General features: G+C 55.0%; 1 protein-coding gene across 1 annotated transcript; it reads left to right on the top strand.

The window, feature by feature from the left end:
* The first annotated feature begins 1,851 nt into the window (after positions 1-1,851).
* On the top strand, positions 1,852-5,242 carry BCL2L10 (BCL2 like 10). Its single transcript, XM_054215354.1, has 2 exons — positions 1,852-2,335; positions 4,074-5,242. The coding sequence occupies exons 1-2, from the start codon at positions 1,934-1,936 to the stop codon at positions 4,203-4,205; spliced, it is 534 nt and encodes a 177-aa protein (XP_054071329.1). The 5' UTR covers positions 1,852-1,933; the 3' UTR covers positions 4,206-5,242.
* The last annotated feature ends 8,141 nt before the right edge of the window (positions 5,243-13,383 follow it).

Genomic DNA, 13,383 nt, shown 5'->3' with positions numbered 1-13,383 from the left:
CGGTCCCAAAAGGCTGCAGGGAGTGGGCTGTCACCCCGTCAAACGTATGGAGAGCAAGGCAGCTATAGCTTGGGCAAAGTCACTGTCAGACAGCCTCGTCCGGTTAAACAAAAATGCTATATAAACAGGAAGGGTGGAAAAGGATATTGCTAGAGAAAGAGCAGCCTCTCCCTCTTGCTCTCCTGCTGTGAGGAATGCAATAGGAAATTCCTGCTCCGGGATTAACAATCGTAAGGAAAACTCTAGTTAAAAAAGCATGTGTGTAAAAGCACTGGTGAGAAGTAAAGATATCATTCCAGCTACTGCTCTAGCACATAAACACAGGCTAGATTTCCCCGCTTAAAAACAAAACAAAAGCCAAATATGGGGATGTAAAACTAAGAGTTTGCCTTAGGAATGGTTTGAAGAGATCAGGCCAATTCTTGATAGTGATCTGAGAAATTGCAATAGGATTGATTCCAACCACCTATTTTTAGATTTTCTAATGGGACTGTGAAATGGAGACAGAGAGCTGTAACTCAAGCTAGGTGGAGGAGTCCTGTCCTGGCGCGTTGGGCACCTTGAGCCCATTGTGCGAAGAGAGGTGAGAGCGAGACCCCGTCCCGGCAGCACCTCTCCCAGGGCTGCATGGTGACAGGGCAGTCACAGACACCCTTTGCACTGGGCCACCATCTGAACCTCACCAGCAAACTGGCACCCAGCAGGAAACACCAGTTGAGTGTACCTGTGCTGGGCCTGCCATAAATCTTGGGGTGGTTTTTATGGGAGTTTTGATGACCTGTTAAGCAGCTGATGGTACTCACAGCTCAAAGGGCACAGCTGGGACGTTTAAAGGCCATCTAGTCCAACCCCCCTGCCATGAGCAGGGACTTCAACTAGATCAGGTTGCTCAGAGCCCCGTCCAACCCGGCCTTGAATGTTTCCAGGGATGGGGCATTGACACCTCTCTGGGCAACCTGGGCCAGTGTGTCACCACCCTCAGCGTAAAAAATTTCTTCCTTCTACCTAGTCTAAATCTATGCTCTGTTAATTTAAAGCCGTTACCCCTTGTCCTATTGCAACAGGCCCTGCTAAAAGGTTTGTCCCCATCTTTCATGTAGCCCCTTTAGGTACTGGAAGGGGCTCTAAGGTCTCCCCGGAGCCTTTTCCAGGTTGAATACCCCCAACTCTCTCAGCCTGTCCTCCCAGCAGAGATGCTCCAGCCTCTGATCATCTTCATGGCCTCCTCTGGAACTGCTCAAGTGGTCCATGTCCTTCTGATGTTGGGGGCCCCAGAGCTGGACGCAGGTGAGTCTCAACAGAGTGAGGGGATGCAGGGGAGGTGTCAGGCCGAGATGTCCCCCTGGTGCTGTGCCCTGTGCAAATGACACCACTTGGCTGGTGGTGTTCTCAGCCATTTCATTTTACACCAGCAGTAGCGAAGGGCCCGACCTTTGCACCACAACGGTCCTCATCCTCAATTTCGCTGATACGCTCATCAAAAAGCAAACACCACTCTGCGTTCGCTTGGTGAGTACACAATGCTACAGCCCTAGAAAACCTGAAGGATCTCGGATGCACAGAACCCAGGCTTGGGCCACTGATGTAAATTGAAAAAAAAAAACCCAAAACATATGAAAAAGGTATTTTGCAGCCAGCGCCCGGCAGCTCGGCGCTTTGCTCCCCTGCCGTCGGGAACCCCCGGCTGTCGGCGGCCGGAGCCCCCGGGGCGCGGGCGGACCCCGCGGGGGAGCGGCGCTCCCCGCCCGTCCCCGGCGCGGGCCGTGCCGCTCCGGTGGCGACCGCCCCCCGCCCCGCGGTCGCCTCCCCCCGTCGCCGGGCCCCGCCCCGGAGGAGGGGAGCGCTGCCCGGCGCCCCGGGCCGGGCCGGGCGCAGGGGCCGCCCCCGCCTCTTAGTCGGCGGCAGCTGCTGCTGCTGCGGGGCCGCCGCCGCCATGCCGGGCTCGCTGAAGGAGGAGACGGCGCTGCTGCTGGAGGATTACTTCCAGCACCGCGGCGGCGGCTCGGCGCTGCCCGCCAGCCCCACGGCGGCGGCGCTGAGGCGGGCGGCGGCCGAGCTGGAGCGGCGGGAGCGGCCCTTCTTCCGCTCCTGCGCGCCGCTGGCCCGGGCCGAGCCGCGGGAGGCGGCGGCGCTGCTGGGGCGGGTGGCGGAGCAGCTGGAGGCCGACGGCGGCCTCAACTGGGGCCGGCTGCTGGCCCTGGTGGTGTTCGCCGGCACGCTGGCCGCCGCGCTGGCCGAGCGGGGCTGCGGCGAGGGGCCGCGCTGCCTGGCCGCCGCGCTGGCCGCCTACCTGGCCGAGGAGCGGGGCGAGTGGCTGGAGGCGCACGGCGGATGGGTGAGCGGGGACCGGCGTGCGGGGGGAAGGGGGGGGTCTTCGCCCCGGGTCGGGGGGGGATCGGCGGGGAACGGTGCCGGTGATGGGCCGGCGCGGCCCCGGCGGGGTGGGCTCCGCGGGGGGAGGCTGCGGAGCGCCTGGGCTAAATCATGGCGGGGGTCTCTAGGCTGCCCGTGGGGGTCCTGTGCTGTGGCCAGCGCTCGGAAGGGGCCGGTGGCCAGCTTTGCCAAGCCACAGCCTCCTAAAAATACAGGAGTGATGGTGGTGGCTTGGCGGGGGCAAGGCTTTGGGTCCACGGGCTTGCGAAGAGCTGACTGGCACAAGTCTTCCCCCAGGGGAGTGACAGTGGTGGCTTGTCAGAGGCCAGGCTTTGGGTCCACGGGCTTTGGGTTACGGAGAACTGACTGGCTCAGGTCTTCCCCGGGGGAGTGACTGGTGGTGGTGGCTCGTCAGGGACAAGGTTTTGAGTCCACGGGCTTTGGGTTATGGAGAGCAGGCTGGCACAGGTCTTCTCCCAAGTGTAAACGCAAGCCACCGACGTGCCTCTTTAAATATGCCTGTGGATGAAGCCACCCATCCACTGGACCTGCTGCTCTGGTCCCTGGCTTGCCCCAAAACCGGTCAGGTCGGCGCCTTGGGAAGGCAAATTACTGAAAAGAAAATTGGTTTCTGTTCTATCTCCAGGCAGGACATGTGGCAACAGCATTAATGCACGTCACGGTGTAAAGCTGTGGCTGCTGTTGCTTGCCTGCCCCCTGAGATGCACGCTGAAAGCTCGGCTTTTAAGGCATCTGTGCAGCTCTGCCTGCCTTTCTGCACAAAATGTCAGCTATCCCGCAGAACTGCACATTTCCTATTTTCAGTCCCAGTGGAATAGTTGATGCCAGTACAAATAAGCACTAAAAATAAAAGGGGGGGGGGAAGCAGCCACTGGTTTCGTTGACTTTTCCAGAGACCAAAATGAACTTGGTTTTCCAGTGGTCACTGGTCCGTCCGACTGCTCAGCGCAGCGTGGCGCTTGGCTGCGGCGTACACTGTCGCTCGGCAAAGTCGCATTGCCTGTTCGCACAAATTAAAGTGTAAAGAACAAAGTTCCGGAAGAAATTAAAGAGTATAACTTGTTTACATAGACATCTGCGGAGCAGAGTTCAAACACGACCATCTGGAGTTGTATTGCTGCCACTTCTGATTATCACAAATAACGATCTGGGAGAGCAGCTGCCAGCTTTGCTCTGTCATAGGTCAGCCCTGCGCAGTGTCCACTTGGCCCTTCCAAGGGAGTGTGTAATCAGCCCCGCGTCCACCGACACGGGACCGGCTTCGGGCTCCTGTCTTTCAAGTGGAAATTTCCATATCCTGTGTTTCAGATGCTTTCTCAGACTTGAATGAGGGGGGGAACAATGCTGGCAGTTCCTGTCAGAAACTTGCCTAAAAGGGCGAAAGTAACGCAGTGACATGCCGAGCATCTCGGTAGGAAGTTTGCAATCGTCTGTTGAGCAAAGCATACGAACGCTTGCAGCTACCGCTTTCAGTCGCCTTGTGCAAAGCCTCCCACACTGCAATTTTGTGTGCCCAAGGCAGCAGGCTTAGGCTTTTCGTGGTTAAAATGGAGACTTCTGCAGCTGGCAAACGCCGTGCTGGCAGTGTGAACCAAACTGTGCTCGAAGACCGGTTAAAAGAGATCCGGTTGATTGTAAGCCAACCAACTCAAATGTCCCATTTTCTCTTGCTTTTCCAGGAGGGCTTCTGTCGCTTCTTCGGCACACACGGCTCCCAGCCGGCTGACCAGAGCAGTACCATAAGCAACGCGATCATGGCCGCGGCAGGGTTTGGAATAGCAGGATTGGCTTTTCTCTTGGTGGTGCGGTAGGCTGATGAATGGATCTTGCCATGGGAAAGTACTCTCAAAACTGACAATTTACCAGATTTCGCTCTATTTTCTATAGAACAGACCCTCTAAGAAGAAGTTTATATTTTTAAACTGGCTCGGGAAACTGTCTCACCGAACCCTTGGCTATAAACTGCTTCACTCGCTACCCAGTAATCGCACAAACAAATGTGTACTACACCACCATTTGTGCATGTTCGAAACCTGTCGGCTCCAAACATCCTCTGGACTTTCTTTTTTGAAGGTGTAACCTAAACTTTAGCGTGGTTCATGTACTGTAACTTCTGAGTGCTCGATGTTATGCTAGGAAAACGTTAGGGTGGACTTGCTACTAAACCCTCTCGTCCTCTTTACACGGAGGCAAGTCTTCGAACCCGCCTTCCATTAATACTGTAAAGTGGGCGAACATTGACTGTGATTTTAACATGGTTTATGGCCTCAAACGCAGTGCACAGCACTTGTTACTGAAAGGCAACTCATTGGTTGATTTAGAGCAATTAGCGCCCGTGATGCGAGCGGCATCAGGGCTTAATCTAACATAAGGCTGATTTCATGACACTACAAGAAGATAAGTATTGATACAGGATGGTAATGGCTGCAGTACTGGTTCTTATTGAAAGGAAAGGAATTTAAATATTGAACTTTAATTGGTATATTGAAATCCAGTGGGGGCTGGAATTTCTCTGGATTTCCTTGAAAGCGAGAATTTCCATATATCTTAATATATTTTTGAAGTATTTATCACTGTATAATACTTGTAGCCATGACATCTTTATTTTTGTTTAAAACATAATGCTGGTTCTTGTCACTCTAGTGCGTATCAAGCGTTGTCTTGTTTGAGTAATGTTTCACTCTGTTTTCAACATGCTGTGTATTTCTTTCAATGGTTGTACAAATTGCCTTATGTTTCTGGTAGCTTTTAATAACGTTCCTGGGTTACTCATAGCGTGTACAATTTTACTATGGTGACTTCAAAGGTGAATAAATGTTAAGTATTTTTATTTTAAAAAAAACCAAAACAGCTTTCTGCTTATTTGATGGGATGGGTGATGGTACTCGGCCAGGGAGTGTTTTGGTGGATGCGCCTTCCCGGTGCTTTGACCTGTAACGAGGAGCTGTGCGTCCCCGGAGCAGTGTGACACCAGTCTCTGTCGCAGAGGAGTCCTGCAGCCAGAACCAGGGGTAAGGCAGCCTAAGGGGAAAATCCAGTCCAAAAGGCCCATCTCCACCACTGTGACTGGAAATAACACGGTGGTTTTGTAGGCCAGAACTTTCCAAAGTTTGCTGCGGTAGCTGGGTACAGACAGGCTCCGCCAGGAGCTGCTCCCGCTGGTAGAGAGCCACAGAGCTTGTTTCTTCTCTGCCAGGGCTTGCTGCTGCCTCTCTCTTTCATACATGCACGCTTTTTAACTGAAAATGGAGTTTCTGATACGAATTACGATAATGACTGAGCAATAGGTGACAGAATTCAGCCCTTCTCAGATTAGTAATACTGAGCAGCTGTAATTTTTGGAGGGTGTTGGGCTTAGCTCTTGTAAAAAGCGGTCTCATGCTCCCGTCTCCGAGCCAGGTGTTTTTGTGGCGCTGGTGGCTCTGATGCCCGGTGTTCAATCCCCCCCGGCCACCTGTCGCCCCCGCTGCTCTGCCCTTCCAGAGGGTTTGTCCCTTCGTGGGAAGAGCACCCGGCGAGTGGCAGACTTCCCCTTGGGAAAGATCCGCCTGGCAGCCGGCTCGGCATGGCCGTGGCCACCCGGCTTCTTCTGCTGGCCACTGGGCCCTGGGGGTGGCATGTGGTGGGGGCTGTGGCCCCACACCGGACAGAGCAGCGTTGTGCCGACCGGCTGCAGATGTGGGGAGAAGGACAAAAAGGGACATTCAGGGACCGGTAAGTCCCTGGAGGCAGGAAGGAGCTGGCGGTCCCCCTCCTCGCACCGCCCGCTCTGAACAAACGTCTGCTTGTTCTCCAACTTCCAGTTCTCTAAACTCCTCTTGGCTCCTCTCGGCAAAAGGATTAAGAGCCCGGGGTGCGGGACCGTCCTCCTCAGTTCCTCTCTCCAGTTCCCACCAGGACGGCGCCCGCTTCTGCGGCAGCTGGATGCTCTGGGGTGCCTGAAACGGTGGCCACGGTGGGAGTGAGCTGGCTGGTGCTGGGGAGCGAAGGTAGTTTCCAAAAGGTGGGATGCTCAGGGAGATGCGCGCTGAAAAGCATGGCAAAAAACAGGGCAAGAAATGCTCTAAACAGAGGTAGTGTTGCATGGAAACGTCCTGCTGTGTATCTCAATGTCTCTCCAATATCAAGCAGGACAAAGATAAAATATCAGTATAACCTGATTTGCTGTGTAATCTGATCTGGCAGGCCCCACTAAAGCGACAGCAGAGAGGATGTTATACTGGTTTTTACAGCGTGCTCTGGAAAAGAGAAGAAAACGGTCTGGAAACATCCTTGAATCAAGTCGCATCAGCCTTTGGCGTGAACCTGACCCTTTACAAGATGCAGCTTGGAGAGTGCCTGCCACTCTTCCCCAGCCTGGGAGAAGCTGGAGGTAGATTTCCTAAGAGCTGGAAGAACCGGTGGGAATTCAGGGAAGCCGTAAGGCTGAGTTGGGAGACTGCAGTGCGGCTCAGCAGCGTAGCAGCAATGCTGACGGTAGGTTCCTGACGCCTGGAGCCAGGCTGCTTCGGTCTCTGCTGGCAGCCCATGCCCGAGGATGCTCCGCTCAGCCCCCCAAGAGCCCAGGCCACTGGAGCTGGGCACAGGGGGGAACCTGCTCATCCCAGCCGGAGCCATGCTCCCCAAGCCACTCTGCTGCTGTGGGGACCATGGAGATGTAGGATGGAAGACCAGACCATTGATTTCAGGGCAGTTTAACTTACATTTGCATGGCTCTTTTTTATTTCTTTTTTTTTTCAGTTTCAGCCTGACCGTTTGTCTCAATGAAGTCCTCTATTTCAATTGAAAACTGCTGCTGATCCTCTTTTCTGCCTCGGAAAAGGGAAGCAAGACGCTGCTGTTCCTTTCTTTAAATGCAGAAGGAGAGTAGGTGGTGTTTAAGCACAAGGCTTCATGTCTAATTCTCGTGACAGCTTTCAGATCTTTGGCGTCGGTGTACTTCCCGGGCAGGTGGTGGATGCCTTGTCCTATCTAACAATTAGCAGGCAGTTATTGCTGTAGGTTCTGCTGGGGCCCCGACGTGTCTGCGCCTGCAGAAGCCATCAACCGTGGGTGGCTTTGAGGCGCCTGAGTGCTGGGCAGGGTCTTGTGCTCGAGGGGAGGGGAGAGACGTGCGGGAGCTGGCTGAGCTGCTCATACCACTGCCGAGACTTCTCTGCATTCGGAGACCTTTGCAGGGCTGAGTGGTGGAGAAGTGGCGTTCCCACCTTACAGTGGTGTTCACAGGGGTCTTACTGGAGCCGTTGCAGAATCACGGAATGGCAGGGATTGGAAGGGACCTCTGGAGATCACCTAGTCCAACCCCCTGCCAAAGCAGGTTCACCTGGAGCAGGTTGGACAGGAACCCAGGCAGGTTTTGAATATCTCCAGAGAAGGAGACTCCACACCTCTCTGGGCAGGCTGTTCCAGTGCTCTGCCACCCTCAAAGTAAAGAAGTTTTTCCTCATGTTGAGATGACATTTCCTGTGTTACAGTTTGTGCCTGTTGCCCCTTATCCCATCGCTGGGCACCACTGAAAAGAGTCTGGCCCATCCTTTTGGCATCCACCCTTTAGATGTTTATAAGCATTGATCCTTGATCCTCATCTGAGGTCCCCTCTCAGTCTTCTCTTCTCCAGGCTGAACAGCCCCAGGTGTCTCAGCCTTCCCTCACAAGAGAGATGCTCTGGTCCCCTGATGATCTTTGTAGCCCTCCGCTGGACTCCCTACAGTAGTTCCTTGTCTTTCTTGAACTGGGAGCCCAGAACTGGACGCAGTACTGCAGATGTGGCCTCACCAGGGCAGAGGAGAGGGGGAGGAGGACCTCCCTTGACCTGCTGGCCACGCTTTTTTTAATGCACCCCAGGAGACCACTGGCCTTCTTGGCCACAAGGGCACATTGCTGGCTCATGCTTATCCTGTTGTCCACCAGGACTCCCAGGTTTCTCTCTGCAGAGCTGCTCTCCAGCAGGTCAATCCCTGCCCTGTACTGGTGCATGGGGGGGTTATTCCTCCCTAGGTGCAGGACCCTACGCTTGCCCTTGTTGAACTTCATTAAGTTCCTCTCTAACCTCATTAGGTTGGCGTTATCTGCTGGTGCTGCACCTGCTCCCTGCACCCTTCCCTTCTGAGGGGGCATCCGCTGTAGCCATGGGCAAGGGCTGCAGTGCTGTCGCGGGAGCCCAGCTGCCTTCTCGTTAAAGGAAGGAGAAATCTCTTCATCAGGCTTCTGAAGAGCGTTGAACTAGCCAGTGGGTTTCTTTTTGACTTGGAAAAAATGAGACGCTGTTAGAGTTCAAAAAATGCGAGTTGCAGAACGGTGTTACACGGCAGTTTGTGAGCGGCTTTGCTGTGGTATGCAAAAAATCTGGTCTGGCACGTCTGGCTGAAGGCATTGGTGCTGGTGCCGCGTCCTTTTCTGCCCAGGCGTGCTGCCATCCTGGGGGGTGCAGCAGGGGTCCGACCCGCAGGCTGGTACCCAAGCCCCGCTAGGACGGGAGACCCCTCTTGCTAATTGGGTAGCCAACCCCCCACCTCCAGAGAATCATTGGAAGGAAGAAAAAAGATGGAGCGTGTGGCATTTGTTTGTATGATTTCACTTCTTGCGTTCATTCAGCCTGGATAATGGAAACAAACTTCTGGGTTTCGCTTCTGTTTCTCTGGCCGCTTCCTGTAGCAGCGTGGAGCTGGCTGGTGCCGAGTGAGGAGATGCCGTGCGGGGGGAGCAGCTGGGAAGCGACTCGCTTGCGGGTTTAAAAAGGGCCAGTGTGATTCCTTCCTGAACGCTGCTGTTACGAGGAGCACTTAAAAATGTTACCTTCAAACTTTTTAACAATTACCCTGTCACAAACTGAACTTCTTAAATGGGAGCAGAGTTAAAAAGAGTAATATCTCGATTTACTTGAAGTCAAACGTAGGAAGTCTGAAAGTCAGCTCTGTGCTCAACTGACAATATAGTTTCGTTGGATTTTTTTCACTGCCTGGGCTTGGTCTGTTTGTTTTATTCAAATGAGAGGAGGAAGAGAGGACCTGGCTTTCCTCCTCAAATCGGTCTCCTTTCACACAGGCCGTTTGTTTCTGCCCAACCTGTGATGTCCGTGACACGTTTCCAGCGCTGCAGCCTGGAACCGATACTCACAAATTGGCGATCTCATCATTTCTGGATGCTCACCCATTTGGTGTCAGAGCTGAACGTGCATTAACACGTTTCTGTTAGTTAAGAATTAAGCCTATAAAAACGGCTGGTTTAATTCAGCAGGGGACCACGCCAGCTTTTGGAGCTGCTGAAACCCACGATTGCCCGGTTGTGAGAGCGGCCGCAGCGCTGGGAATTAGAAAAGCCTGTGTGCAGAGAGATGCTGCTGGCAGCGCAGAGGGGTTTGCACGCTCTGGATTTAATCCCTTTAATGGTTCTGACCTGGGACAACAGTTCAAGTGAGGGAGTTCCTGTGTTTGACCCAAGCTGCTCTTTTGTTTGTCTCTGCACAGCGCAGCACATGGTGTGTAACAGCAGGGACCCCACACCCACTTACAGCTTTTGGATACGGCCTCTTTTGTGGTTTTGGGGTTTTTTTGTTTTGTTTGTTTGTTTTTTTTTCAATGCAGCTTGTATCCAGCAGGGTGGCTGGGGAATGATGGCCTGGCTCAGGCTGGGCGCCGGGAAGCTGTCGGTGCTGCGTTGCCCCCCGGGGAGGACCAGGCCGTGGTGCCTGGAGCTGTGCTACGGGCAGCCCGACGTCGAAGCCAGGAGCTCGTGCTGGCGCTTTTCACTTGCCACGCAGAACAGCAGCAGTGCGCCGGGGCTCGGCCTCGTCGAAGGGCGAGAGAGAAAGCACCGCCTGCGGAGTGCTGAGCTAACAGGTTGGTTGGCTTCTTCCTCGTCGCTATTAGTGTCTTTAGAAGAATCCCAGGCTGTTATAATTAATTTCTGAGTGTTAATTGTGAAGCTGTACGATGAGCCCATTGGAAACTCATGAAATGCAGGCAGGGCCGCATGGCTCCGGTGAGGAGTCGGTGCAGGGCAGGCAGTGGTGGCTCCGGTCTCTCCGGGAGCTGCACCAAAGCACCCGAACCCCTGGCACCCTCCTGCCTGCCCTGCCCCATGCCCTCACCATCCTGGGGCTTTCCTGCCTCTCCCCAGCCCCTGTCGGTCCCAACAGCCTGCCCATGGGAAGGGTGGCCGTGCTGGGGTGCACCCAGCGTGGTCCTGCCCCTGGCAGCGCGGCCGTGCTGCCGCCCGGGTGCCGAGCCCAGGGCTGTGGCGAGGAGCGGCCGTGTCGTGCTGTCCTGGGTGGAGGGTGCTTCGGTGGCTTTCTCAGGGTTACGATGCATGAGCAAGAACGAATTCCACCCATCGGGTGGAAGATAACCTTGTAAAACGGTCGCGACGAGGCCAGCGGCAGCCGAGAGCTGGCAGTGCTCAACACGCAGGGCAAACGCCTGTTTCCTGGTACGTGCGCAGTGGGTGCTTTAAATGTTGCACCTCGTTATACTGGGAGCCTGTGAGTGATGTGGGTTCCTCGAGCGTGTCCCACCCAAGCTGGATGGTGGCATTGAGTGTGGCCAGCAGGTTGAGGGAGGTCATCCTCCCCCTTTCCTCTGCCCTGGGGAGGCCGCACCTGGAGTACCGTGTCCAGTTCTGGGCTCCCCGGTTCAAGAGGACAGGGAACTGCTGGAGAGGGGACAGCAGAGAGCTACCAAGATGATTAGGGGACCGGAACACCTCTCTTAGGAAGAAAGGCTGAGGGATTTGGGTCTCTTCAGTCTGGAAAAAGACGACTGAGGGGGGATCTTATCAACACTTATAAATACTTAAAGGGTGGGTGTCAGGAGGATGGGGGCAGGATCTTTTCAGTGGTGCCCAGGGACAGGACAAGAGGTCATGGGCACAAACTGGAACACAGGAAATTCCGTCTGAACATGAGGAAAAACTTTACTGTGAGGGTGTCAGAGCCCTGGCACAGGCTGCCCAGAGAGGTGCTGGAGTCTCTGTCTCTGGAGACATTCAAAACCCACCTGGACGCGTTCCTGTGCAACCTGCTCTGGGTGACCCTGCTCTGGCAGGGGGTTGGACTAGATGATCTCCAGAGGTCCCTTCCAACCCCTGCCATTCTGTGATCCTGGGATTGTCAAGCAGAATGTGGGAGGTGATCCGGGAGGTGCCAGCTCTGCTGAGGAGGGCTGGGTTCCTCCCTGGGCTGGGTCCTGTCTCCTCACGCAGCCCTGCACGGGGCAGGGACAGTGTCCCCTGTGCCGGGACCGTGGGGCTGTGGCACGGCCACCACCTGCTGCCGGTGCCACCCGGCCCTGCTGAGTCAGCCAGGCCATACAGGGTTTTTCCATCCCAAAACTCCACAGAACCCCCTGAGCTTTCAGGCACGTGAGAAGTCAGCAAAACATGTGCAGGGTTTGATTTTTTTTTTCCTCATTTTTCTTTCTTTTTTTCCCCTAACCTTTCCATGCCCTGGAGAACGTGTCCCTGCAGTAGCCCTGCTGGCAGCCCCGCCGTGGGCACCCCTCCTGCACAGGGCACAAGGCAGGCTCACGGACACAGCACAAAGAAAAATGATTTTCTCAAAATCTTTTGAAAAGGGTCCAAAATAGCACAAAACTAGCCTGGATCTTAAAAAAAAAAAAAAAAAAAGAAAAAGAAAAAAAAAAAGAAAATCCTCTGGGGTCTTGTGGGGGTTGTCCTTGGTGATGTTCGGAGCAGAGCACCACCTGCCGCTCCCAAACCCTTCCAGTGTTTCTGGTCACTTTTTCCAAGAGAAGGTCTGTTCCGCAGGAGGAAAAGGTTAAACGTGGGAGCGAGTAGGGCAAAAGATTATGTGAAACAGAAATCCCAGCGCTGTTTGTTCTGCCATCTGCTCTACACTCGATCCAGGGCTGTGGGTGGTTTCCCAGCTCCCCTTGCTGCCGGCGGAGAGCTTTGAACTCCAGCAGCTCCTGGCACTGCCGAGCCGGGGGAGGTTTGCGTCTCCTTTCTGCCGGAGGAGCTGCCCTTTGGCAGGGCCAAGCTGGGCGCCGTGCCCCGGCCACTGCACTGGGGCTGCCGAGAGCCCGCTCCATCGCCAACCCAGAGAAACGCGGGCTTTTGGCGCTGAGCGAGCAGCGGGGGATGCTGGGATCAGCGCATCCCATGCCGTGCCCGTAGGGAGAGCCCGGTCAGGACACCCTCTGCTTCCCCAGGAGCGCTCTGCATTCCCATCGTGGCGGTGATGCAGCAGAGGTGTGAGATGCTCCCTGGCGAGCGGGGCAGCCCGTCCCCACCACCTAACGGCTCCTGCCGTCCTTGCCAGCCAGCAGGCTCTGGTGTCACTTGTCCCCATCTTGGCAGACGAGGGACCGGAGCGCAGAGACGTGCGAGAGCCTGCGAGAGGGCAGTGCTGGCTTCTGCCAAGACCTCAGTGCCTGCGGCTCCCCCTCCGCCACAGCCAGCGAAGGGAAGGTGAAATCACCTGCCCTCTTACCTCCAGGTCCCCTTTCTCCGCTGTCCCCCCGCCCGGCCGTGCCCAGGGCCCCAGGCTGCACCCCCCTGCTCCGCACGCTGCTTCCCCCCCTGCCCACCCTCCCTTCCTCCACTTTCCCTTGGGAATGTGACCTTGCTCTCTAGATTATTTACAGACAAAATATTGCTGCAAGCCTGTGGAAGGGGTTTTCTGTTTTTTTTTTTTTGTTTTGGGTTTGGTTGGGTTTTTTTGTGTTTTTTGGTTTTTTTTTGCTGTTTTTTTTTTTAAGTGACTGAATTCCACAAAAAAATGAATTATTTCCAGGGGCGCGTGGGGCCTGATGGGAATGCTTTGCTGTGTTTGGGAACAGGCTGCCTGCAGCCGTCCCCCCTGGCCAGCACAGAGTGCCAGAGGCTCTTCATTTCCCCAGCGATCGGAAACGAGTGCTCTCTGGTTTTCTTAGAGAAACCCACCCCCTGCTCGGGGAGGAATGCCAGGATGGGACACCAGCATTAACGAGGTCATGGCACGAACATAACCAGGACCTGAGCTCCGTCCCGAGG

Source organism: Rissa tridactyla, chromosome 9, assembly GCF_028500815.1.
Source record: "Rissa tridactyla isolate bRisTri1 chromosome 9, bRisTri1.patW.cur.20221130, whole genome shotgun sequence".
Lineage (NCBI taxonomy): Eukaryota > Metazoa > Chordata > Aves > Charadriiformes > Laridae > Rissa > Rissa tridactyla.
This window is presented reverse-complemented; position numbering and strand designations above follow the sequence as displayed.